Raw genomic sequence first — 24468 nt, 5'->3', positions numbered from 1 at the left:
ATTTGTTAATCATGTTGACCAGTTTAACATATTTAATAAAAAAATAAATATGTCATAAGTAAGTTATGGATATGACACGAATAATTAATTTAGGGTTTAATATATATATTGTTAATTTTTTAAATAATATTACCACATATTAATTAATTGATATTCGTATCATAAATGTATAATCGTGTTGAAGTGGTCTAACATGGATACGATACGGTTATTTATCATGTTTTACGGAGTCAATTCATTAATCATATCAATATTTATCCATATAGAAAAATTTGTGTCGTACTCATGTGATGCAATTGTGTTGTAGCCCATTTCGCTACCTCTAAACACATCAAAGTTTTGAAAGCAACAAAAAATATTTTTATCTTGCTCAAAAAATTTTATGAAGATCATATTATAGTTTCATAGTAAAACCTTGGAAAATTAATAGGTTTGAGACCATGAAAATACTATTAATTTAGCGAATATTAATTCATCTATGAATTATTAATTATTAATTTATGAAAGAATTTCGTAGTTTGAAAAATATGGTCCATTTATGGCATTGATTTTACCTTGATTTTGCATTTATTTTATCTTATTTGACTATTAACCAGTTGCCTTACATTGGTAGAAATAAGATTATTATAGAGTCCATGTTAAAAGACGATAGTTTACCGTAGAACCTGTATCATGAAAAGAAGCACTCAAAGTGATAATGACATCAAATAATTTCTTGTTGCTAAATAACAATAGCAACTTAAATTTCTTTTCATATTACAAAAGGTTGGAGATGAGTTCTAAGTCAAAATCAATTTCAAGCAAAAAAGAATAACATGAAAAATAAATTTTACAAAAACCTAATAAGTATTTTATATGTTTTTACTTTCACACTAGGTAATTATTAATTTGTCTATTATGTGGGTCTTCTGGAAAAATATACAAGTTTAAAAAATTATTATCTTATAAATTCATTAAATTATCATACGACATTGGCCGGAAATTAAAACTAACAAAAACTATTATTTAATCGTTATTATCAATTTTTTGAGTATTAATTTACCGATGCTCTACTATATCCTAAACGAATATTTGCTCAGTTCTTTAGAATTAAAAGGATCCTATCATCATATCCACAAAGTGTAAAAAAAGAAGCATTAAGGAACGAGGAATTAATTATCAAGAAAAACTATATACAAAAGGAATCAATATAGCTCCAAAAAAGCTTGGAAAGTTTAGGATGAAAGCTACACAACTGGGCAGCCATCAACCATAATCCCTTTTGCAGTCGGACAAGTAGCTAATGGACACCCTTCTCCGCTGTTTCCCCACCAGTCGAGACCAATATTCTGCAATCCCAGCGCGATAAACAATAGTACTGTCATAAAAGCAGTCCCAGCATCAAGGCCACCAGAGAGAATGTAATTGTACCGCTTCCACACTCCTGGTTTATACCTGAAAACTACAAAACCAGAGAGGAAGCCAAGGATGATCCAACTAGTGAAGTTTACAGCAGAGGCTGGGGGCATCATTGCCGTGGAACCTAAAAGCACGGGCATGTGGATGAGCCGTATCCATTTCTTGCTAGGGAACGCCTTGTGGGCAAGCCACACTAAGAGAGGGGCTACCGCTCCGCCTAGAAAGAACCAATTGATATTTCCATACTCACCTTGATCACCAAAAATCCTTCGTGGCCCAACAAGACCCCATATGACAGAGGCATCAAAGAACACGCGATCCATAGGACAAGTCCATGGGCTGTCTCTGGGCAGCATGGTGGTGTCACATAGATAGGGGATGTCTCCCATTAGCCACCAGGCAGTCAAAGTGTATACCATTACTGCTATAAGTGTTCCCACAACCTGTAATACCATCTTGTTTAGAATTGATTATTCAAAGTTGAACAATATTCTATTACATTCAAAGTTAAAAAATATTCTATTAGACATGATTAAAGACAGGGAGGATAAAAACTGACCTGAGCCATGAACATTGCTCTTGGCGGAATCTTCATGTAGTGGCCAAGCTTAAAGTCAGCTAGGAAGGTTAGACCCTGATTCATGCTAATATATCCATACACCTTGAAGCACATATTAGCAACAGGACGCTCTGGGTACAAATAACCAATCACATATTCAGTGATGATATTTAAACCTGGTTGCTGTTCTCCAGCAAAAATGCACAAATATCAGTCACAGATCAACTTAAAAAACTTATAAATAAGCAACAGTGACAATCCCAAATACATTGCTTAATATCCTTATATATAAAACACAGATTTTAATACATTAAATATTTTTTTTTTTGGGTTATGTATTGAAATCTGCATTTTTATTTTTTTTTTGCTGGATGCCCTCATTAGAGAATGAATACATATTTACGCGTGTGTGTGTGTGCGCGCATACACATATTACATATAAACATCCCAGAAAACCCACCTCTTTAAATTCCATCTCTTACTTCCCCTTTTAACCACAGTGAAGCAATTGTCATTAGCTTAACTTCCTCAAAGGGAGATAGAAAGGACTAGGAAAAGAAGATTATGTTCATACAGTAAGTGAATTTAACTTCTATGATTACAATCATACGCATACATTATTAGGATTACACGATCAGTTCTCGATTCCTAACTAAAAAGGTGTCTTTTATTATATGTACTATCTATCAAACTATTTCAACCAATCCTCACAAACTATTTGAACCAATCGCAACATCTGTACTTTTTATCCACAAATTTTTGATAAAATCTTCAGTTAAATTTAGCTTTGGCATTACAGTTGCACATTACTTACTTGATTTGTGGTGGCATTGATGATACCAATTGGAAGGGTGAAGAAAACAGCAATGCCACAAGCTAGCAACACACCCCACCAAGGCAATTGAAGTGACTCATTATAATACTGGCAAGCAAAGATTATAAGAGCGATGTTGACAACAAGAATAACCCAGAACCACCACATCGGCACTGACTTGTACTTCTGCATAAGTTTTGTGTGTATGTCAACTTTTTTATGCCCACCAAAGGCCCTTCTTGTTTGCTCCCATAGGTCTCTGCATGTGACATGCAAAAATAAGAAACATAAACAGTATAATGCACTTAGTATGATGCACTTTTGGCTTTTCCTTATGTTTGTGAATTGAGATAAAATGCAACATACGAACAGAGTTTGAGTTTACCTTCCACTAAAAAGGAAAATGTGGACAAGGGTGGCAGAAAGTGTTGCAAATCCAAGACCATAGGTCATAGCAAAGAGAGTACTAAGATTTACAGGCCCATTCTTTGCATAAGCAGCTCTATCAAGACGGAAGTTGGCGTTGACAATGCTCAAAATATCATAGTCTTCACCATTTGATTTGAAAAGGTCTTTTGAATATATTGGAAAGTTCTTAGCTTTGTAGAAATTGAGCCAGTAACACAGGGGGACCATCACATACATGACAAGGAAGAATCCAACAGCAACATTGGCCGTGGCAAACCATGGGCTGGCCAGCGGACTCCCAAGGTATGATGAAATTGTAGACCAGTCAATCCCAATGGAACCAATTCCGAGGCCATTCATCCCGGAGCCCAGTTGATGGACAAGAACAGACTTTGGAGAAATCCAACAAACCCATGATATTGTTGTCAATAAAGCAAATAAATAGCCAGGTAAAACATAGTAAGCAAAGCTGGTGAGCAGAACTATCAGGAAGAATTGGTTCCGAGTCATTCCACCTTTCGGTCTTTTTTCTTTCTCATGCAGAGCCCTGCAATATTATAGTAACATTAGAAAAGATATACAGGCTACGAAAAATTTCTATTCGGTAATGAAAGTAATTTGCAAAGACACCAATACCTGAACAGTGAGACCTGAACCAGATTAGATGGCCACCACATTTCCCCTGGCTCAACCAGATATTTCCTGAAGAGCCCAGCCCAACCAAAGCCTAAAACCTAATTTCAAACAACAAGGATAACTGAAAGATTAAATACCAGCCATAAAGCAATGATATGGGGTACGCTTATTGATCAAAATTTCAATTCAATACTACATACAAATATAAGTTATTGCCAAGACTAAGTTTATTAAGAAAAAAATAAATAAAAGAAAAATGGGAAAAGAAAGAAGAGGAGTACCTGAGTTGTAAGCATAACAAGGAAAGCCGGAAGAAACCCGAGTTTCCTCTTATACAAGAGCTTAACCGCAGACAAAATATGAGTGGCATAAACAGTTCCAGCACCGGAATTAGCAAATATAGTGATCAAAACATGCTCCTTAATATTGAAAGGACCTGAGTTCAAATCAAACTCAAACATGGTATCTTTAAAGAAGATGCGATGGGGCAGCGTTCGAGCCATCAGATGGCCGAGGGGCACCACGGCAATCTGTGCCGAAATTGAAGTGACCGCCAATGGCTGTGTTCTGTACCAAAAGAACTGGTTGACAAAGGAGAGTACGACACAAGAAACTACTCCCAAAACCCACATTCTGAACGTTACGCAGGGCATTGTTGGATCGTCGGTTTTCGGCACTGTTAAATCCACTTGTTTTATTACACATTCTTCATCCACCACCACCACCACTCCATCCTCCCTAGCCTCAACCTCAGATATCTCCGCAGCCATTGTTCAGTGAATGCAACGTCAAAGATCTTTATGTTCGTTCAAGCTCTCAATATCCAATGGTTATATAGTGAGGCAGGAGTGAGAGCTATGACTACAATATGAACCCGGACAAAATACCTGAAAAGATTAGGAATATAAGTTTGAATCCAAACAGAATTGGTTATGCATTAGTATCAGAGATTTATTAGGAATCTAAGAGATTCCTGTGAAAATCCAGCCCAACAAGGATTCGCGCAGTTGCAGAGGAATCCGGGAAAAGGGGTTAGAAAATTTCCCACTACTAGTAGTATCCTGTATACTACTTTCATTGTCTTTTTATAAAAATTAAAAATGTCTTGTCACGTGGTGCATGTGCAATCCACACTACTATTTTCATTTCTGTTTTTCTTTCTTTTCATCAATGGAAAAGTCACCATCTCACCTCTCCTACCAACAACCAACCCATGACCATACTCTTGAGTTGTGGGTGAGATTGATGGGATCTTTTCTCTTATCTCATATCTTTTATAGCATAAAATAATAAATAATAAGTAACGAGTGTCAATCAAAACAAAATCCCCCGCAAACTCAAGAGAGAGTCCTCTTCTTTATGAATAATCTCTCGTTCGATAAAATTAAAACCGGAGTGAAAGCATTTAAAATACAACTTCAATTTGTTAAAAAAAAAAAAATCTAAGCCTTCTTTATGTCATTTTTCATTGGTTTTAATTTTTCTATTTTTCTTAAAGTAGGAGGATAAAAAAATTCGAATTAATTTTTTAACCGCCTTAAAATTCAAATTCAAGTGGCTAAACAAATAAAATTATTTGATCTTTACTTCTATTAAAACGAGAATATTTAATTAATGAATTTAATATATTAGAAAACTTAAACTCAAGACAAAACCAGGATACAAAAGATCTGCATTTATTAGTATTATTATTATTTTTCCCATTTTGGGGTAATGCAAATCCTAGAAAGGACCTTGGCAAGCAATCCCCAGCAATAATATAGGGATTTGCTCTTAAAATGGCAGTACAGTGGTTCTGGCCAAGCCAATAAAAAGCTCAGCCTGACACTAGCAGTACGTCACCGTTTTTGTCTTTGACAGCCCAGCTCAACTACAGCAAGACAGGCGAGTTGAAAATTCATTCTTTAATTATTAATTCAGCTGACATCATTCAATTGATCATCTTCACTTTCAATCAATAATCAACTTGCATCGTGCTCTCCCTTCTCACAGGCCGAGTTAAGTTGCCTGTCACGTCGATCCTGATTGGTACTGATTTGGCGCAACAGCTTTTGACTGCACTGAATTATATGAAAATGAATAGTCAACCTACCATGCAGCCCTGCATCTCATGCAGCGCATGCATGTTACCGGTACAACCAGTTTTCAACCGGTTACTTTTAAAATTCCTAGTTTTCAGTGTCATTTATCTAAATTTTCGTAACTTATTTCAACTTATTTTTTACTGATCTTTTCTTTCATATTTCCACTCTTTTCATTAAATGCTAACTTTTTAGGTAGATATTTCAATTTTACATTTTTTATCCCTACACTCCATTAAACTTTATCTAATTTTTAGTAAGTTGTTCCTATTCATTTTTCCACAACTTTTATATCTTACAATCCTACTATTTTCATTGAGTTTCAATATTTTGGATAAATGTTTTTAGTTTACTTTTTAGATCTCTACTTCGCATTCCAATTTACCAAATATCTTATAACTTATTCCAACTTTTCGGTTAAGTTTATCAACTTTTATTCCTACGACTTATAAATTTTGTATTCCTATTCTTTTTTAAAAATTCAAATATTTTGGGTAGAAGTCTCAAGTTTATTTTTAAATCTCTACTTTTTTTTTTGGATTAAATTATGTGTAAGTTATTCCAATTTCTAGGTTATGTTTATCAACTCATCTTCTCATCACACTTAAGTTCTATATTCCTCTTTTTTTTATTAAATTCCAACCTTTTAGGTGAGTATTTTTGGTTAATTTTTTAGATCCCTATCTTTCATTAAAAATTATTTAATGCTTAGTAAGTTATTCCAATTTTTAAGTCAAAATTTCAACTCTTGTGTCACAACTTTTTAGTTATTTGCTTCTACTTTTTTTTATCGAATTTCAACATTTTAGGTGGACATTTCAAGTGTACTTTATAGATCCCTATTTCTTGTTAAAATTAATCAAATTTCTGGTAATTTATTTCTACTTTTAGGTTAAGTTCTTTAACTTCTATTTTCACTACTTTTTGATTTTATATTTATACTCTTTTTGTTGAATTTTAATATTTTAAGTCGAAGTTTCAAGTATACTTTTTGTATCCCAACTTCTAGTTTAAGTTACTCAAATTCTTGTTGATTTGTTCCCAATTTTGGGTTAGGTTATTCTTCCAAACACTTTTTGATTTTATATTCCTACTTTTTGTATTAAAATCCAACATTTTAAGTGAATTTTCAAGTTTACTTTTTAGATTTCTACTTCTCGTTGAAATTTGTCAAATTCTTGATAATTTATTTTTATTTTTAGGTTAAGATTTTAAACTATTGTTTCCACCACTCTTTAGTTTTATATTTACACTCTTTTTGTTGAATTTTAATATTTTAGGTCGAAATTTCAAGTTTACTTTTGTATCCCAATTTTGAGTTGAAGATACTCAAATTTTATGACCTTGTTCCAAATTTCGGTTGGGGTTTTCTTCCCACTGCTTGTTGGTTTAATATTCCTACTATTGTCATGAAAATCCAACAATTTAAGTGGATGTTTCAAGTTTACTTTTTAAATCCTTACTTCTCGTTGAAATTTGATAATTTCTGGTGATTTATTTCTACTTCTAGGTTAAGTTCTTTAACTATTGTTTCCACTACTTTTGTGTTTTATATTCCTAATCTTTGTATAAGAATCCAACATTTTAAGTAGATGTTTCAAGTTTACCATTTAGATTTCTACTTCTCATTGAAATTTGTCAAATTCTTAGTAATTTGTTTTTTACTTTTAGGTTAAGTTCTTTAATTCTTATTTCCACAACTTTTTGGGTATATATTCCTACTCTTTTTATTAAAATCCAACTTTTTAAGTGGATGTTACAAGTTTGGTTTTTAAATTTCTATTTCTCGTCATAAATTGTCAAATTCTTAGCAAGCTTTTTTTCTACTTTTAGGTTAACCTCTTTAACTCTTGTTTGCTCAACTTTTTGGTTTTATATTTATATTCTTTTTGTTGAATTTTAATATTTTAGGTCAAGGTTTCAAGTTTACTTTTGGAATCTCAACTTCCAGTTGAGATTACTCAAATTCTGGTTCAGCTGTTCCGAATTTTGGGTGAGGTTGTTCTTGTCACTACTTTTTGGTTTTATATTCGTACTCTTTGTATTAGAATCCAACATTTTAAGTGCATGTTTCAAGTTTATTTTTTCTAGTTGAAATGTATCAAATTCTTGGTAATTTATTTCTATTTTTAAGTTAAATTCTTTAACTCCGATTTCCACCAGCTTTTAGTTTTATATTTATACTCTTTGGGCATGTTTGGTGCATGGGATTGTGTAGTATTATATTACTATTCACACTACTTTATTACCTAGAACATGTTTGGTGAAATTTGACACCTCATTATGTTGCATTATAATGCAGCATAATGAGGCATGGGGCCGCATTATGCAAACCCGAGGTTCCCTTGGGTTTGCGTAATGCGGAAGCTTTTTGCCTGAATTGAGGCAACAGTTAATGCCTCAATTGAGGCAAATTTATTTTATTAAAATATTATAAAAATAAATTATTTTATTATTAAATACTAATATAATGAATAAAATATAAAAATAAATTATATGATAATATTAATTAATTTATTAATGATTCATATAAAAATAATAGATTAATATTATAATATTATTTACATTAATATTAATTTTAAAATTAATATTATTTAAATTTATAATTATTTATATTAAATTATAAATTTATTAATATATTAAAATGTAAAAATAATAATATATTGTAAATTAAAATATAATTTATTAATTTATATTAACAATTATAATATTAATTATAATCTAAATTTATTATTTACATATAATATTAAATTTTATAAATTTATTTTATCATAATTATAATACAAATTTTAGAAATTTAATCATTAATTTTTAATATTTACTAAAAAAATTGTTAAATTTCTACAATTAAGATTTCTATATTTATTATTTTCCTAAGTATTAATAAATATTATTTTTAATTATTTAATTAATTAATTATAAAAATTAATACAATACAATGTAACACTAAATATAATTTAATTAAAAATTAATACAATACATTGTAACACCAAACATTGTACAGTATTATTATAATACAATGCTAATGCAATACAGCATAATACAATACACCAATATTAAAATAATGCAATACAACATAATACAATACGTGTACCAAACGCACCATTTGTGTTGAATTTTAATATTTTAGTTCGAAAATTCAAGTTTACTTTTTGTAACTTTACATCTAGTGTAGATTACTCAATTTGTGATTGAGTTGTTCCCAATTTTGGGTGAGGTTATTCTTTCCACTATTTTTTGGTTTTATATTCCTATTCTTTGTATTAACATCCAACATTTTAAGTAGATATTTCAAGTTTACTTTATAGATTTCTACTTCTCGTTTAAATTTATCAAATTATTGGTACTTTATTTCTATATTTAGGTTAAGGTTTTTTAACTATTTTTGCCACTACTTTTTGGTTTCATACTTATATTCTTTTCGTTAAATTTTCATATTTTAGGTTGAATTTTCGAGTTTACATTTTGCATCCCTACTTTTAGTTCAAAATACTCAAATTCTTAGTAAGTTTTTACTAATTTTGGGTGCGGTTGCTCCTTCCACAATTTTTTGGTTTTATATTCCTACTTGCAATTAAAATTTACCAATTTTGTGGAAATTCTTTTACAATTTTTAGATTAAGTTCATCAACTATTTTCCCACAATTTTTTTGTTCTATATTCCATCTTTTTTAAATGAATTCCAATATTTTTGGTAGAAGTTTCAAGTCCATTTTTCATCTAAAACTTCTTTGAAGTTTATCAAATTATGGTTTGCAAATTTCAACTTTTTGGTTGACTCTCAATTTTTTTCCCACCATTTTTTGGTTGTATATTCTTATAATTTTTATTGAATTCCAACATTTATGTCAATGTTTCAAGTTCATTTTTTATATTTCTATTTCCCATTGAAATTTATCACATCATTAGTAAATTGTCCCAACCTTTAGGTTAAGTTCTTCAACTCTTATTTCCACCAATTTTTTTTGTTTTATATTCCAATTATAGAGCCAACATTCCTTGCATGATAGGTTGACTCTTATATTCCAATATTTTGAATTGAATTCCATTATTTTAGGTGAATATTCTAAGTTCGCTTTATAGAATCCGACTTCCCACTCTAATTTATCAAAAAATTGTTCTGTTATTCTCAGTTTTGGATAATTTTTTCCAATCTTGTTTCATCTATTTTTGGGTCTTATGTTTCTATTATTTTAATTGAATTCTAAAATTATGGGTAAATGTTTCAAGTTAGACTACCATATATCTTTTTCCGGTTAATTATCTTTATTTTGTGGTAAGAAATTCCTAGTAATAGGTTTAGCTACCAAACTTTCTATTCCTAACAATTTATTATTTGTATTATCCACCTGTCAATTGAATTCCAACTTTTTTGTGGATGTTCCAAGTCATCTGCACTTTTTACCTATTTAACGTTATACTTATCAATTTGCAATTATAAATGCTAAGTTTTTGGTTGGGCAATTCGACTCCTGTCTTCAACATATTTTACTTGCATATTTCTACTCTCTATTGAATTCCAACATTATTGGTACATATTTCAAGTTAAGTATTTTTTATCTTTTTTGCGTTAATTGTATCCAAATTATTGTTACTTATTCTTAATAATAGGTTCAGTTACTTAACTCTACTACCCAACAATTCATTATTTGTATATTTTAAAATTTTTAAATGAATTACAACATTTGTGTAGAAATTCCAAGTTGTCTTTCCATTAACCGACTTGACCATATACGTTATCTATTTATTATTAATAAATCCCAAATTTTTGGTTGGATTTCTGTAGTGATGGTTTCTCAAAATTTTGGTTGCTTATTTCAACTATTATTATTGAAATTTGAAATTATGGGTGCATACTTCAAATTAAATTATCAAATGCGTTCTTTGCGTTAATCGTTATCCAGTTTGTAGTCGAGTATTCCTAATTGTGGGGTGAACTACCTAATTATTTTCTCAATAATTTATGGGCTAAATATTCCAACTCTTTTAAATGAATTTCAACTTTCATATGGGAAGTTAAAGTTTATTCGTATTTACCAACTTAACCATCAACTTTATCGATTTTTTGTTAATAAATTCTAATTTATCCATTGCACTCCTGTACTATTTTTTCTCACATTTTGGTTAGATATTTCTACTTTTTCTACTGAATTCTAACATTATGGGTACATATTTCAAGTTAAATTATTACAACCTTTTTTATGTTAATCTTTACCCAATTTTTGTGAGTTATTCCTATTTATGAGTTAAGTTACTTATCTCTTTTCCCAACAATTCATTGGTTATATATTCTAAATCTTTCGACTGAATTACAACTTTTGTGTGGAACTTTTAAGTTCTATTCATATTTACCGACTTTGACATTTTCTTTATCAATTTCTCGTTAATAAATTTCAATTTTTTGGATTAATTCCTCTACTTATGGTTTCTCCGTTTTTTGGTTTGATATTTCTATATTTATTACGAAATTCTGACATTAGGGGTACATATTTCAAAATAAACTATGACATGCCTTCTTTATGTTAGTTTTATCTCGTTCATGGTAAATTATTCCTAATTATCAGTGGAACTACTTAACAATTTTCTCAACAATTTATGGGTTGAATATTCCAACCTCTTAAAATGAATTTCAACATTCATGTAGGACTTTAAATTTTATTCGTCTAAGCATCTTTACCATTTTCTTTATCGATTTCTGGTCCATAAATTCCAATTGTTTGGTTTGTTTTCTCTACTTATGGTTTCTTAGTTGTAAAGTTTGATATTTCGATATTCACTGCAGAATTCTGGGATTATGGGTACGTATTTCAAACTAAACTATCACATGCCTTCTTTGTGTTAATTTTATCTAATTCGTGGCCAATTATTCCTATTTATGGGTTAAACTACTTAACTATTTTATCAAGTCTTGTTAATAACTCCTTTGCTTTTGCTTTCTTTTAGTTTCTCATCCTAGAATCGTCAATCTTGCCTACTGTAACTTAAGACCTTACCCTTCGATATGGATCCCACTTCGGCAAATTTTGTTTCTAGAGTCACAAAAAAAAACATGCATTTACACTAGCTAAGCTCGCGTCTCTTTCCACTCTAATGCCATTCAACACGTTCTGGGAGGAGGTCTATTATAAGTAAGTTGTTTGTAACATAAAATCTAACTAGTCTCACATTACGATTCTTCACGAAACTATGTTACTGTTGTTAAATTGACACTATTTGCTTAGATAATTAATTATGATCATCCTCCTGTGTCTACAGTCTACAGTGACATTGTGCTATGAGACAAGATACTGCTGTAGCTGTTTCTGTACACAATAATGGTGCCGCTTCCTTGGACGGTGCCATTAGTGATGATTCGTTGTCATTGGCTGCATGTACTTTTAATTCAACATCTTCAAACCAATTTGAATCGTTATTACCCAATTCAGAGGCTAATACCCAACCTTTGAATAGCGATCGTACCTTTTCCTCTTATGCTTCTGGGGATAGGTTATTTGAATCTGATGTAATTGGCAGAGTGTTTTCATCTATAGAAGAAGCCGAAACATTCTACTTCGACTATGCCAAAAGTATTGGCTTCAGTGTTCGTAAAAATATTATGAGAACCAATGTACAAGGACAGGTGACCGTTAGAAGATGGGTTTGTTCTAAAGAAGGTAAGAGGTCGAAGAAGTATCTCGAAATACCTGATCGAAAAAAGACAGCAAGACCTTTAACACGGGAATTATGTCGGGCTGCTTTTCGCATTCGTTTTGACCATCGCAAAGGTGTTTGGGTTGCTTGTGAATGGGTTGACACCCACACACATGTATTGGTTCCGGCCGTTCAGGTACAATTTCTCCGCTCAACCCGTCAAGTGTCAGATGTTGATTATGCTACTGCTTCAACTATGTACCTCTTTGGTATGAAACCATCTCGTATCCATGAGTTAATGGCTAAATGTTCAGGTGGCTATGAGAATGTTGGGTTCACAAGAAATGATCTGTCCAATCGTTTATATGAGGGCCGTCGAGAGCAAATGCTACAAACTGACTCAGAAACATTCATTTCGCTTTTGCGTGGAAAACAAGATATGGACCCTGGATTCTATTACCAGTATACTATTGATTCTGAAGGCAGGTTATCCGACACATTTTGGTGTGACTCTGGAATGCGAGCAGATTTTCATTACTTTGGTGATGTTCTGTCATTTGATTCTACATATCGCACAAATGCATATAACAAACCACTTGTGTTGTTTGTTGGTTTAAATCATCATATGAGAAGTACTGTGTTTGGCTTTGCTCTACTTTCTAGTGAGACTGAAGAAAAATATATATGGCTTCTTCGCACTTTTTTATCAGCAATGGATGGTAAAATGCCTGTGTCCATTGTCACTGATGGAGATAGAGCAATGCGAAATGCCATCCGAACAGTGTTTCCTGATGCATCTCATAGATTATGCTGTTGGCATCTGGAGCGAAATGCCACTGCAAATATTTCTGACCCAAATTTCACTAGTGCCTTTAAAGATGTTATGTTGAATTACATGGTAGATGATGAGTTTCAATTCAAGTGGGATCAAATGATTGGAAAATTTCATCTGACTAATAATGAGTGGATAAAAAAATTGTATGCTGATCGACATATGTGGGCTGAAACCTTCTTGAGGCACAAATTTTTTGGTGGGCTACGAAGTAATCAACGGTGTGAGAGTATGAATGCATACATAAATCAATATGTCGGTGGCAAACTTATGTTATTTGAGTTTGTGATGCAAATGGAATTTTTGATTTCACGACTACGTTATAAGGAGGCTGAAGATGACCACCGTTCATGCCACACAATGCCTGTTTTGATCACCCATTTGCAGAAGCATTACGAGCAGCAAGCTGCAACAATATATACTCGCACAGTATTCAATCGTGTTCTTAAAGAACTTCGCGAAGATGGATTGTTATACATATCTAATTGTATGTCAGATGTTGGTCGCCGAATATATGTGATAAAAAAATTCAAGTTGGAGGATCGCTCTTGGAGGGTTGTTTTTCACGAAGCAGATTCCAAGATTGTGTGCACATGTCATCTCATGCAGTCACTTGGTATACCATGCAGTCACTCTTTTACTGTAATGAAGGCAGAAAACTTATCTGAGATACCCAAGTGTATGATTTTGCCTCGTTGGACAAAAAATTCCAAAATTGCACAGTCTTATTTGCAACATTTTTCAAGTAAGCCAAGCATGAATGAGGCTGCCCGCATTGGATCTTTAACCATTGCTTGTCGAAACTTGATCCACTTTGCAGCCAAGACGGTTGACCGTTACAATGATGCGATTCAGGTTATTCATGGGCTGACTTTGCAAGCTCAGGATGTATTAAACACTGATGCTTTTCCAAGAGCTTCTACTAAAGGTAGACATGTCGATATTATCAAGGATCCATTGATTATCAAGACCAAGGGTTCAACCAAAACAACCAAGGCATCTGTTAAAAAACGTCTTTGTGGTACTTGTCAGCAACCTGGCCATACAAAGCGAACTTGTATTCAATATGGTAGAGTGAAGGCTAATTGTGACACTGACAATGCAAGTTTATGTACTGACTTTGTTTCTGAAAATACATTCAATACCACGATTGCGACAACAACTGCAACCTTAGACATGTCAACATGGGGTGATGACATATCCATAGGCACAGCCAGCACAGAAGTAGACCATAACGAAAGCTTTGTATTGCCTGTTTTGAATAGGTGTGATGGACAAAGCTCTAACGATTTTACCTTTCCCTCACAGGACTTATCACAAAACAATAGAGGTGGCACCATATCACCCCAGTGGCATGAGTGGTGGCATTATAATGTCAGGTGACTTTTATTTACCTTATTCCACTTTCATTTTTTAATTCTACCATATGCTAATACGTTTTATAGAACAACATCTCTTGTTATATTAACATTTATTTTCTTGTTATCATATTTGCAGTTAAATTCAATACGACTTGGGACACAATGCAACAATGTAACTGAGCATATGATTTTAACCGAGGATTTCTTATCTCGTTTTAACATATTTTTGTTTATTAAACTAGGTAATTGTGTTGTGTTGGAGTTGTGGGAGTTTGTGTTGGTGGTTATGTAAAGTTGTAAAGTTTGTTTTCAGCCATTAAGCATATTAGAGTTTGTAAGGTGAATCTGGAAAAAGCCAATGTTAAAAAAAATAGTGCAAACATATAATGCACACAAGATGTTTGATAAAATGTCACATATAATAATTATAATTTGTGTTTGCTTTCTTAGATTAAAATTGTGCAAACAACTATATTGCAAGCACTTTTCAGTAGAAAATCACAGAAACTATAAGTTTCTTTGGTTTCACTTATAACCAAAGATTTGGGCGTGCATTGTGCCTCAAATAATAGGCTTATTTATCGCCTAATTTTGCCAACATGTCGCTCAGACTATAGGCTTATCTATCACCTGCAACAAACTAGATTAGCTTTTTTAACCTTATGTATTCAATGCAACCTTTTGGATTATTTTGAATTTGCAATACTACCATGCGTGATTAAATGCATAAGAAAATGGTTCTATATTTTTTTCCGTAATTTCAATACTTTCTTCCTTTGTTACCAAATATTGCAAATAACTTCTTCAGTAAGTATATCTTTGCATAGATTAACTTCCAAAAAATATATTTATAACCATGTAATATGTACATTTACATGTGCTAAGGTAACATTTTACCCAAGCACACATCAAAAAAATAGTTCACAGGATATGTTGTTGCCACCCAATTGGCATCTGCCACCTAATTGGCATCTACCCAAAATATGTACATAATTGTACAATACTCCAAAAGCCAACATTTACAACAAAAAATCAACAAAAAAATACAATCCACGATCGAGTACCGCACTGCTTGTAACCTGTTAGGAATAATGGCAATATGATTAATAAATAAAATTACATAATAAAAATCTAATGTTCTGAACATGGGTGACATTATACAAACTTGCATTGAAAAAAAGCATAAATATTCATTTCCCATTATTTTGTACCATACGATTAATGTTGAATAACAATTCACACATTATTAGATCACGTGTATGCTTTTGTACAAATGTAAATTAATTATACCATACCACACAATATTTATAAAGAAATAATAACACGATTTTTCTTCTATGAAATAATAACATTAATTTAGATTGATAATTCATTTTCAAAAATAAATAAATAAATACTTCAAATAAAAGATAACACTTTCCCTGTATAACATAGAAGACAAATATCACTTACCCTGTGTACTACCTTCTTTTTCCATGACCTTTTGGTTTAGGTTTTGAGTTGTTCTTTTGATTATTGATTTTTAATTTCATAGCATCTCTGTTGGATTTAATATTCCCTGTTGGAGGAGGCTTATTTGACATTTCAGCCGTCTTCCGAGAATAATAGTCACTAGCTAGCTCTATAATCATATTGCGAATAGGATTCATCTCTGATAAAGCCAAATATAGAGCTATTGTGAGACGCTCTTTATCCGAATCATGCTGTTCATAAAATGTATAACAAGATTAACTATCAATACATCAACATGGACTTCAGGGCACGAATTATCTTTTTCTTTGCCATATCATGAGATAAAATATTTTTCAAAAAATGTCATTAATGGATTACCTTGTAGGTGTGGTCCACAACAACGGGTGATTCGTCCATATACCTCATGACATATAGACCGCAATCATTGCCGTTAGATTGCTGTGGCAATTTAGAATTTTGACCAAGCTGGAATTGGATAAACTTGAAATTTGGACCATATATCCTCTGTCCTTCCTCCCCAAGCACATGGTCCAGCGCCTTGAGCTATAGAAAATCATGGCAATTTAATTGGAGTCAAAATAAATGCTTATCGTTTATTAGAGCTTGAACATGTACAACTGAACAGAATGTTTCCAAATTCACAACACTTACCACTGCCAGACAACTTTGTGTAATCTTGTGCTTACGCCGGCTTGAAACTTGTGAATCCCATATCTGAGCAGAGCTAGAATGGATGTTAATCACGAGCACAAACCAATGCGATGAACCGTCATGTATTGGTACGAAAATCTGTAATTTTTTTTCAAATTATTTAAAAAAAAAATCTAAAACATTTTCAAGCCCACATAAAATTTAACCATCAACACCATATTGCAAACCTTCTCACATGTCTCCATGTTTGGCATGAACTGATTAGCCCAGCTACTTCCCCTATGGAATGGAGCTAAGTTGACATATGTTGAGTGCAATATGGAGTTCTACAAAAGACATCAGCAGTGGTAAACCAAACTTGGCTTTTTTTAATAATTTATCATTTTATGAAATTCACAACCACTAAAATCTTTTGGGATATATAATTATATTTAATTTTGTTTTAAACACTAGATCAATACTAACAATGAATGCTAACAATAAATAACTTACCGAGAAGTAAACAGGCAAGAACCAGACCCGTGGTCCAACTGGGTTATTTCGCAGCTCTTCCATTGTCCGATACTCAGCATACATGCTGATAACCTGATATCAAGCATATAGTTAACAACCAAAACATCATATTGCAAACTGCCATATACTAATAGGTTTTCAAATGATAAATAAGTTTTATAAATAACAAGACTAACATCGCTGTGAATCCATTTGGTCGGCTTCAATGACGACATGGCAGTACGACTCACAACGTTGTACTCCGTACTCACAAGGAGTTGACTGTCAACATGTATCACAAATAATTGAGCCTCCATTAGTCTATTGTATAATATTTAGCCTAATACCCTTTTTAGTCCATACAACAAACATTATGCACACATTATGACCTAATCCAATTAATAACAATGAAAAAACAATTAAAATAACTTACTAATAATTCAGTACTTACTTTTCATCAAGGCTGTCATCAAACAAATAGTTAACCACTTGCAATTGAGATTCAGTAATAGGCGATGTTACCACATATGGACCTGCCCAATAACAAGGCCTAACCGACCTGTTGCTGACCCTATCAAACGGTGAGCGTTGGAATCGACTAGGCTTTTTCAGCGATCGAAACTCGTATGGACTACGACTTGTCGAAGAAAACACTGGTTGTTTCATATATCCTGTAATGTTACTATCCTACAAAAGGAATCCATTATGAGATTATTCATAACGAAAGCACCAAAGTATAAAAAAACTGACATAAAAGAGGTCAAACACCCATAACGAATCACTTAACTAAATTATCTGCAGTAGGTGCATGCATAGACTTATCACTATTCAATGCTTCCATATTTGTTTCAACATTAGCCTCATTTGGTGCACCATCAGCCAACAGGACAACATCATCATTCAAAAAAGTCTCCACTTCAATGGGGTTTCTATCTTCAGATATCATGTCGCCAAGATCATTGTGAGCATCAAGTGGTGGATGTACAGTATCTCTGAAAAAATCATCAATTGTTGGATTCTCATCATTAGTTTTAGGGTTTACTGTCGGTGGTGGTACAATATTTTCTTTTACTGGAGCATGATGGATTGGCTTTGATTCAGAGTCTGCTTTCTGACTCTGAGTAAAAGATTGCTTCACTGCTGTTACTAAATCTAAAACAAGACTATTTAATCTATTGAAACTAGTTGTCAAGAACTGTATAGATTCAGATTGCTCTGTAATACGCTCAACCAGCTCTGCCATGTCAACAGGTACTTGAGCAGACAATCCAACACCCTCAAAAGTGCGCATGCGCACCTATAATCATCGACATGTAAGCTTATTAGTGATTTCAAATTTCATATGAATATCGCTTTTTTTTAATAAAAAACTGAAAAATGTATTAAAGATGAAGAATTATGGCAAGGAAGTAAAGAAGCAGTCCACTAAGAAAACAAAAACTAAAATTTTCTGTGCTGTGCAAAAGTATACCCAATCGAAATTGATTTGTTACACGAATGCATCACTATAAAATAACACTTATCAAGCAGATAAAATTAAGGAATATAAACAAAAAGTACAATTTAGTATGCCAAGTAATATAATGTCATTATACTCATTACCTTTTCATAATTATCACCACCGTGTTTTTTCAGCCATCGCATGATTTTTTTTATCTCTTCGTCGGTCCAAGCTAATACTGGAGGTAGAGAAGAGCCCCACTGGTTGTTGTAATAGTTTTCGACATTTTGAAAGTAGAATATCTAAACAAATTGGCATAATCACAGCATTAGTGCATCAAATGCACACACATTAATATGAAGACTAATAATGTGTCATCCTATGTATGGTAATCAACTAACACTAATACACAATATAAATGACCAACCTGAAGAAATAACAAACAACCTCCTAAATGAGCAGATTCATTTGACTTAAACTTGGAGATGGCCATTACAAGTCTACTGTAACAAAATGAAGCCCAATTGTATTCTTTTATGGCATTAGTGTCAACTAATGGATGTAAGAATGAAGCCGATATGAGCGTTGCACTTGATGGGCATAATATAGTGGCCAATGCAAACAACATAAATGCAACCTGCAGTTTATAATGACATATTCAGTGAGATTTAATAGATTAGGTCAACAAATAAACATGCTCACATGTGGGTAGTAACTACTAAAATGATAGACATTATAACAAATACTAATGTTACTTTGAAGTCATTGCCGGAACCATCTGACTGCTTAATGAAATCTTCCAGTGTTTTGATGGCTATTCCCCGACCCGTGCACTTGAAAGTTTCTCTCAATGTCGCAATATTTTCAGGTTGACCAGACAGAGACACAGATAAACCTCCATCGTGCACTCCCATTATATCAGAAAACGTCTTTGCATTCAATTTTATGTGTTGATTGTTCAAAACAAGCACATGCTGGTCAGGTACAAATTGTTCAACCAACCATGCACATAATTGTCTCCTCAACCTACCAGTTCGCAAATGTAAAAGATTACCAAATCCAATTTCACGTATTGCTCGTTGTTTTTCTACATTGAAAGCTTGAACAAGGTCAGAAAATCGATCTGGCGCACATCGAGTGTCAAGTATCTGCTTATCCATCTTCGTTTGCAACTGTGCATCAGTATCAGTTTGAGCATCATAGTCGGATACATTAAGTGGCTTTCTATACTTGGCCTTTTCGTCTGATGGAAGGCTCTTGTATGAATCACCCAACTTCTTTCTTAGCTGGCCAATAATATAAACATTAGTTAGTAGTTTTTTCCAGTCAATTAAGATGCCAACATACAAATCATAATACAAATCACGTAACATAAAACACATGGCAATTTAATTACCTCTTGGCTGACAATAAGGTTTTCATCAGAGGCCTTCAATCGCTTCACTTGCTCTTTACTGTGAGTGAAACAAAGAACCATTATATGTTTAGATTTTAACAGAATAAAACATCAACACACAATGTTTTGTTGTACAATGGTGCAAGTGAACAACAAAACAGCAACAGGTACTTACAAATATGACATGAAGCCATATGATTGATTGCTAGAACCCACAGTAGTGACACCAATATTCCCATCTTGCTGAATGGAAACATCATCTAAGCATCTCTTCTGCTTGCGGTCTCCCCTTCCCATATTTAACAGGCTAGAAAACTTTCTGCTTCCAAATTATATATGCCTTAACTGATTTTGCATCACTTCAACTTCTTAGCTAAGTTGTAGTGTTGAAAAATTAAGAGCAAGTTGTTTGTATGGTATTCTGCAAAGGGGACTTATTGAAGAAAAAATAAATAAATAATCAGGGCTATCAATGGGATTATAAAGGGCTTTCTTGACATGGTATGATTTGTAAATATTTGTAATGGGGTTTTCGACAAATAAGGGTTTATTCAACTTATTATAGAGCTTTTCAAATAACATCACTCATAAAAAATGTATTATACAACTTACAATTAGGTCTACTGAAAATTATGGATGTTAAAAATTCGTTAGTGTTAAGTATAAACAAATTAAAGTTGATTTGTTTAGCAAATAAAAATTCATGAAGTTAATTCATTTCTAAAATGTGAACAAATTTCAGGGAAAAAATAATAATTGACTTAACATTAAAATGTAAAATTGGCTGTTAAGCAAACAGGCCACAGTGAAATAATGAAATATAAAATTATGCAAAAATGATCAGCAAGTAATTTTAATTTTCTAGATATTCTTTCAATACATGAAGAAAGATCAAATTTTGCTTTCTAGATTTTCTTTCTATAAATGAAGAAATCAACTATTCCACAACCTTGATTGTTAAAAGTTGAATGCATGAATGTGTCTCTATTCAAAACCCCATGCTTCAACAAGAATTCTTCAATCTGTAAACTTACTTAACTAGCATCTCAATCAATTACATGTTACAACTATAATCGAATGAATTAGGACCACCAACAAAATCCAATAAATAATCAAGCAAATAGAAACTAAATCAAACAATCGGATTTTGCCAATTGAGCTGCAACTTGGACTCAGCTTCATATATGAGGCACAAGGCATTAAGCAAAACGTAACTAGTATAGGGGAAAATACACGCACACAAAAAGCACCAAGAAAGTAAATAATTTCAAATAAAAATAGACATTCTCACCAGAACTAAAATAAAAGCAGTTTGAAGCTAGCCGAAAACAAAGATGATGCAGAACAGACAAATATTCAAGAATCAAAACACCAATCCAAAAAATGAAGAAGTTCGGGGGAGGAAAAACGAGACATGAAACATAATTATCTAATTTTAAAAACCTGCCACAGAATTAATCCTTGAGCCGTCGCAAGCTTAAATAGACATGCAAAAAATCATGTTTTCCATCAAATCAGAAAAACAAAATTTTAATCAAACCACGAATATAAAAAAAAATAAAACCCTAGCCCAAATTCAAACAATAAAGTGAGATAAATTTGGAAAAGAGAATGAAAGCCATTGAAAGAAATATAGCAAACCCTAACCTTTGTTTATCTAGCGAAGAACAGAAGGCTTAAGTAGATGCTGGCAACTTGTGAAGAATGAGGGAGAATATAGATGTTGCATTATGAAATTTTTGGGAGAAAGTCTGCAGCTGTTGATCCCGAGGAGGGAAAATTTTAAGTACTTGAACTTAACAGTAATAACTAGGAAGCAGACGAGGCGAGCATTGAGGGTGATAATGTCTTTTGGTTTAAAGAAAATTAAGTACTTTCCCTTTATGCAAGTCCACGAATCCAGTTCTTAAGAAACAAAAATGGAAAAAGGAAAAAAGTCCACTAGCCCATTACATTGCCATTTTAAATTGTTGAAAGTGGATTAAAAAAATAGAAAGAAGAAATTAAAAAAATTCACTATTGATAATGCTTTTTATAAAAAAGAAAAATACATACTTCCCTTTTAATCAAGTCCACTGGTCCAGTTATTATAACAAAAAAAAAATTGTCCACTACTGCAATACATCGCCATTTTGAATTGTTGGAAGTGAAAAAAATGGGAAAAGATGGAAAAATTAAGAAAAATCAGTATTGATAAATAAAAACTTCATTTTGGCGGTAGTTTTGCCGCTAAATGTTTAACCATTTTGGTGGAAGGTAATTATTTGAAGTGACAATTGATACAGTTGTGTGTTTTTTTTTTTTCATTTTCTATTATTGAGTTAATCTGACTTTGAATTATAGTTGGTTGTAGCGACAATTGATTGTGTAATGTCTGTATTGTTAAAAAATTTTGTAATAGTGATAAAATCCTTATACCATTCCTTAAAAATTTTAAATTATCAAAATTTCTCAAGTTTAAAAGGACAAACACGTAAATTAATAAATTATCTAGCCATAAATGATAAAACTTGTACCTAAGAATAGTATTTCTCTTAGTTTTTATTTTTGCTTTCAGACTAGTACTTCTTTTAACTTTTATTTTTAAAAGAAGTATAAAGCCAAAATATAAAATTATTTTCTTCTTATTATTGAGTATCTATCTTTACAACTCGTACCTCGTATTTGCCATATAGTGATAAAATATTTTTCAACTAAAATTTAAAATACAAATATGAATTATGAAATGGGATGGCTGTAATAAGTTTGTTAAATTGAAAATTTATTTGGTGTAATTGTAATTTTATTCTATGCTATAAATTAATTTGTCTTTGGTATTTACTTAGAGATCTAATGACATGGGCAATATTGCGTAGAACAATGGCCGATGAGACCGGTTCTCATTGAGAGAGTTATAACACACAAATGTTGGAAAATTATTATCTACTGAAAATCATCACCTAAATTTCGGAAATATTTATGTTTTTCAACAATATTCATGTTCTATCACAAAGAAACAAACAAATATTTAGGTTAAACAACATCTAATTACTCCCTAAAGTTATATGATTTGCTTTTTAAATTCGCACATTTTGTTAGAGAATCCTCTAAATTTTTCTCTGCACTCTCTGTGATGATGAGATGTCATAAAATAATAAAATGTTACGTGTGATCTAGGGATCATAAATACAGATATGAATAATTTTCTATGTTATTTTTAGGTTTCCTATTTTAACTGATCATAAAAATAAAAATTACTCTTAAATCTCTATATATTAAAATGTCACACCCTATTAAATATATTAAAACTTAAATTAGTGAAAATTTAATAGATTACTATTAAGTAGCTTTAACCTTTTAAGACAATCCACACTATATAATTATTTAGAAATGAGCTCAATGTTGGATTAAGGGCTAGTTTGGTAATACTATAACTTGTAAAATAATCGTTGGTAACTGTGTAATAGAAACAATTACATATGAAAGAATCAGTGAAACATTTGGTATAATTTATTTTTAAAAGTACTGTTAGTTTTAAAAGCAGTTGTATATATTTGGTAAATCGTATTGTTAATCTATTGTAAAAATGTAAATGACTAAATTAGACATAATATTGAATGAAATTTATTTCAATATTTATAAACACACACACACACATATAATATATCTCAATATGTATATATAATTATTTGATAACTAAAATAAATATTTTATAGTATTAGTATCTTTATTTTTTATTGTGCTGTCTCAATATAATTGATAATAATAATAACAATAATCTCTTTAAAGTTAATGATTTTATTTCCTAATAATCAACCAAAAATTTGAAAGTTTATAATATATATATGGGGTAAAACTATGGTGTAACTGTGGTACCATACCACAGTTACATCCATCCATTGGATGCTATATGATGATATATACAAAATCATATTAAATGTAAAAGTGATTCTCAAAATTAAAATTTGAAAATCTACTATAAAATTGAGTAATTTTGCCAAAAATGATTTTTATAAAAATTTACCAAATACGAAAATTAATTTTTAGATTTTCAAAATCACTTTTAAATCTCCTAAAAACAATCTCAAGTGAGCCCTAAAAATTCGATTACAAGAACTTGTTCGCTTGATACGAGATCGCAATATGGGTCACTACCCTCCGTAAGGAGAGTGACCTCGCACATGTGATCAAAGCCCATTCAATTAATCTCAATGAAAAAAGGATTTTATAAGGAAATTTTAGAAATGTCCAAATGTCTACTCCACGAGTCATAACATTAATTACTCAACAATTTCACGGGATGAATTGCAACTGTAC

General features: G+C 31.9%; 4 protein-coding genes across 12 annotated transcripts in view; 1 reads left to right on the top strand and 3 right to left on the bottom strand.

The window, feature by feature from the left end:
• Window positions 1-1136: 1136 nt before the first annotated feature.
• Window positions 1137-5205, bottom strand: LOC102629067 (oligopeptide transporter 6). The gene is made up of 6 exons (XM_006491899.4): window positions 4097-5205; window positions 3816-3913; window positions 3157-3726; window positions 2772-3030; window positions 1958-2140; window positions 1137-1841 (listed from the first exon to the last, which is right to left on the bottom strand). The coding sequence occupies exons 1-6, from the start codon at window positions 4583-4585 to the stop codon at window positions 1227-1229; spliced, it is 2214 nt and encodes a 737-aa protein (XP_006491962.2). The 5' UTR covers window positions 4586-5205; the 3' UTR covers window positions 1137-1226.
• A 270-nt stretch (window positions 5206-5475) lies between these two features.
• Window positions 5476-24468, bottom strand: part of LOC102629353 (RNA-binding protein 1) — a 34998-nt gene continuing 16005 nt past the window's right edge. The window contains exon 6 of one of the 2 annotated variants that reach the window (XM_006491901.4): window positions 5476-5870. In XM_006491901.4, coding sequence (XP_006491964.2) covers window positions 5770-5870 — 101 coding nt within the window. In that variant the 3' untranslated portion in view covers window positions 5476-5769. Of the gene's footprint in view, window positions 5876-24468 lie in introns of both variants that reach the window. The other variant, XM_006491902.3, reaches the window with a different exon arrangement.
• LOC127901233 (protein FAR1-RELATED SEQUENCE 5-like) lies at window positions 11293-15365 on the top strand. 3 transcript variants are annotated; one of them, XM_052438084.1, is made up of 4 exons: window positions 11293-12024; window positions 12152-14582; window positions 14667-14737; window positions 14856-15365. In XM_052438084.1, exons 2-4 carry the CDS (start codon window positions 12171-12173, stop codon window positions 14857-14859), a joined length of 2487 nt encoding a protein of 828 aa, XP_052294044.1. In that variant the 5' UTR covers window positions 11293-12024; window positions 12152-12170; the 3' UTR covers window positions 14860-15365. The 3 variants fall into 3 exon arrangements, with proteins under 3 accessions (XP_052294044.1, XP_052294042.1, XP_052294043.1); XM_052438082.1 differs by having other exon boundaries at window positions 11308-12024; window positions 12152-14737; window positions 14856-15360; XM_052438083.1 differs by lacking the exon at window positions 11293-12024 and having other exon boundaries at window positions 12053-14737; window positions 14856-15360.
• On the bottom strand, window positions 15548-22061 carry LOC127901232 (uncharacterized). Of its 6 annotated transcripts, none has more exons than XM_052438073.1 (15): window positions 21820-22051; window positions 20348-20593; window positions 20173-20230; window positions 19532-20062; window positions 19204-19413; window positions 18938-19078; window positions 18123-18632; window positions 17787-18022; window positions 17533-17617; window positions 17336-17428; window positions 17071-17169; window positions 16844-16981; window positions 16550-16735; window positions 16172-16422; window positions 15548-15798 (listed from the first exon to the last, which is right to left on the bottom strand). In XM_052438073.1, exons 2-14 carry the CDS (start codon window positions 20467-20469, stop codon window positions 16180-16182), a joined length of 2652 nt encoding a protein of 883 aa, XP_052294033.1. In that variant the 5' UTR covers window positions 20470-20593; window positions 21820-22051; the 3' UTR covers window positions 15548-15798; window positions 16172-16179. The 6 variants fall into 6 exon arrangements, 5 of the variants coding, with proteins under 5 accessions (XP_052294033.1, XP_052294032.1, XP_052294034.1 ...); XM_052438072.1 differs by having other exon boundaries at window positions 20348-20605; window positions 21820-22050; XM_052438074.1 differs by lacking the exon at window positions 16172-16422 and having other exon boundaries at window positions 20348-20605; window positions 21820-22053.

This window comes from Citrus sinensis, chromosome 3, assembly GCF_022201045.2.
Source record: "Citrus sinensis cultivar Valencia sweet orange chromosome 3, DVS_A1.0, whole genome shotgun sequence".
Taxonomy (NCBI): domain Eukaryota; kingdom Viridiplantae; phylum Streptophyta; class Magnoliopsida; order Sapindales; family Rutaceae; genus Citrus; species Citrus sinensis.
This window is presented reverse-complemented; position numbering and strand designations above follow the sequence as displayed.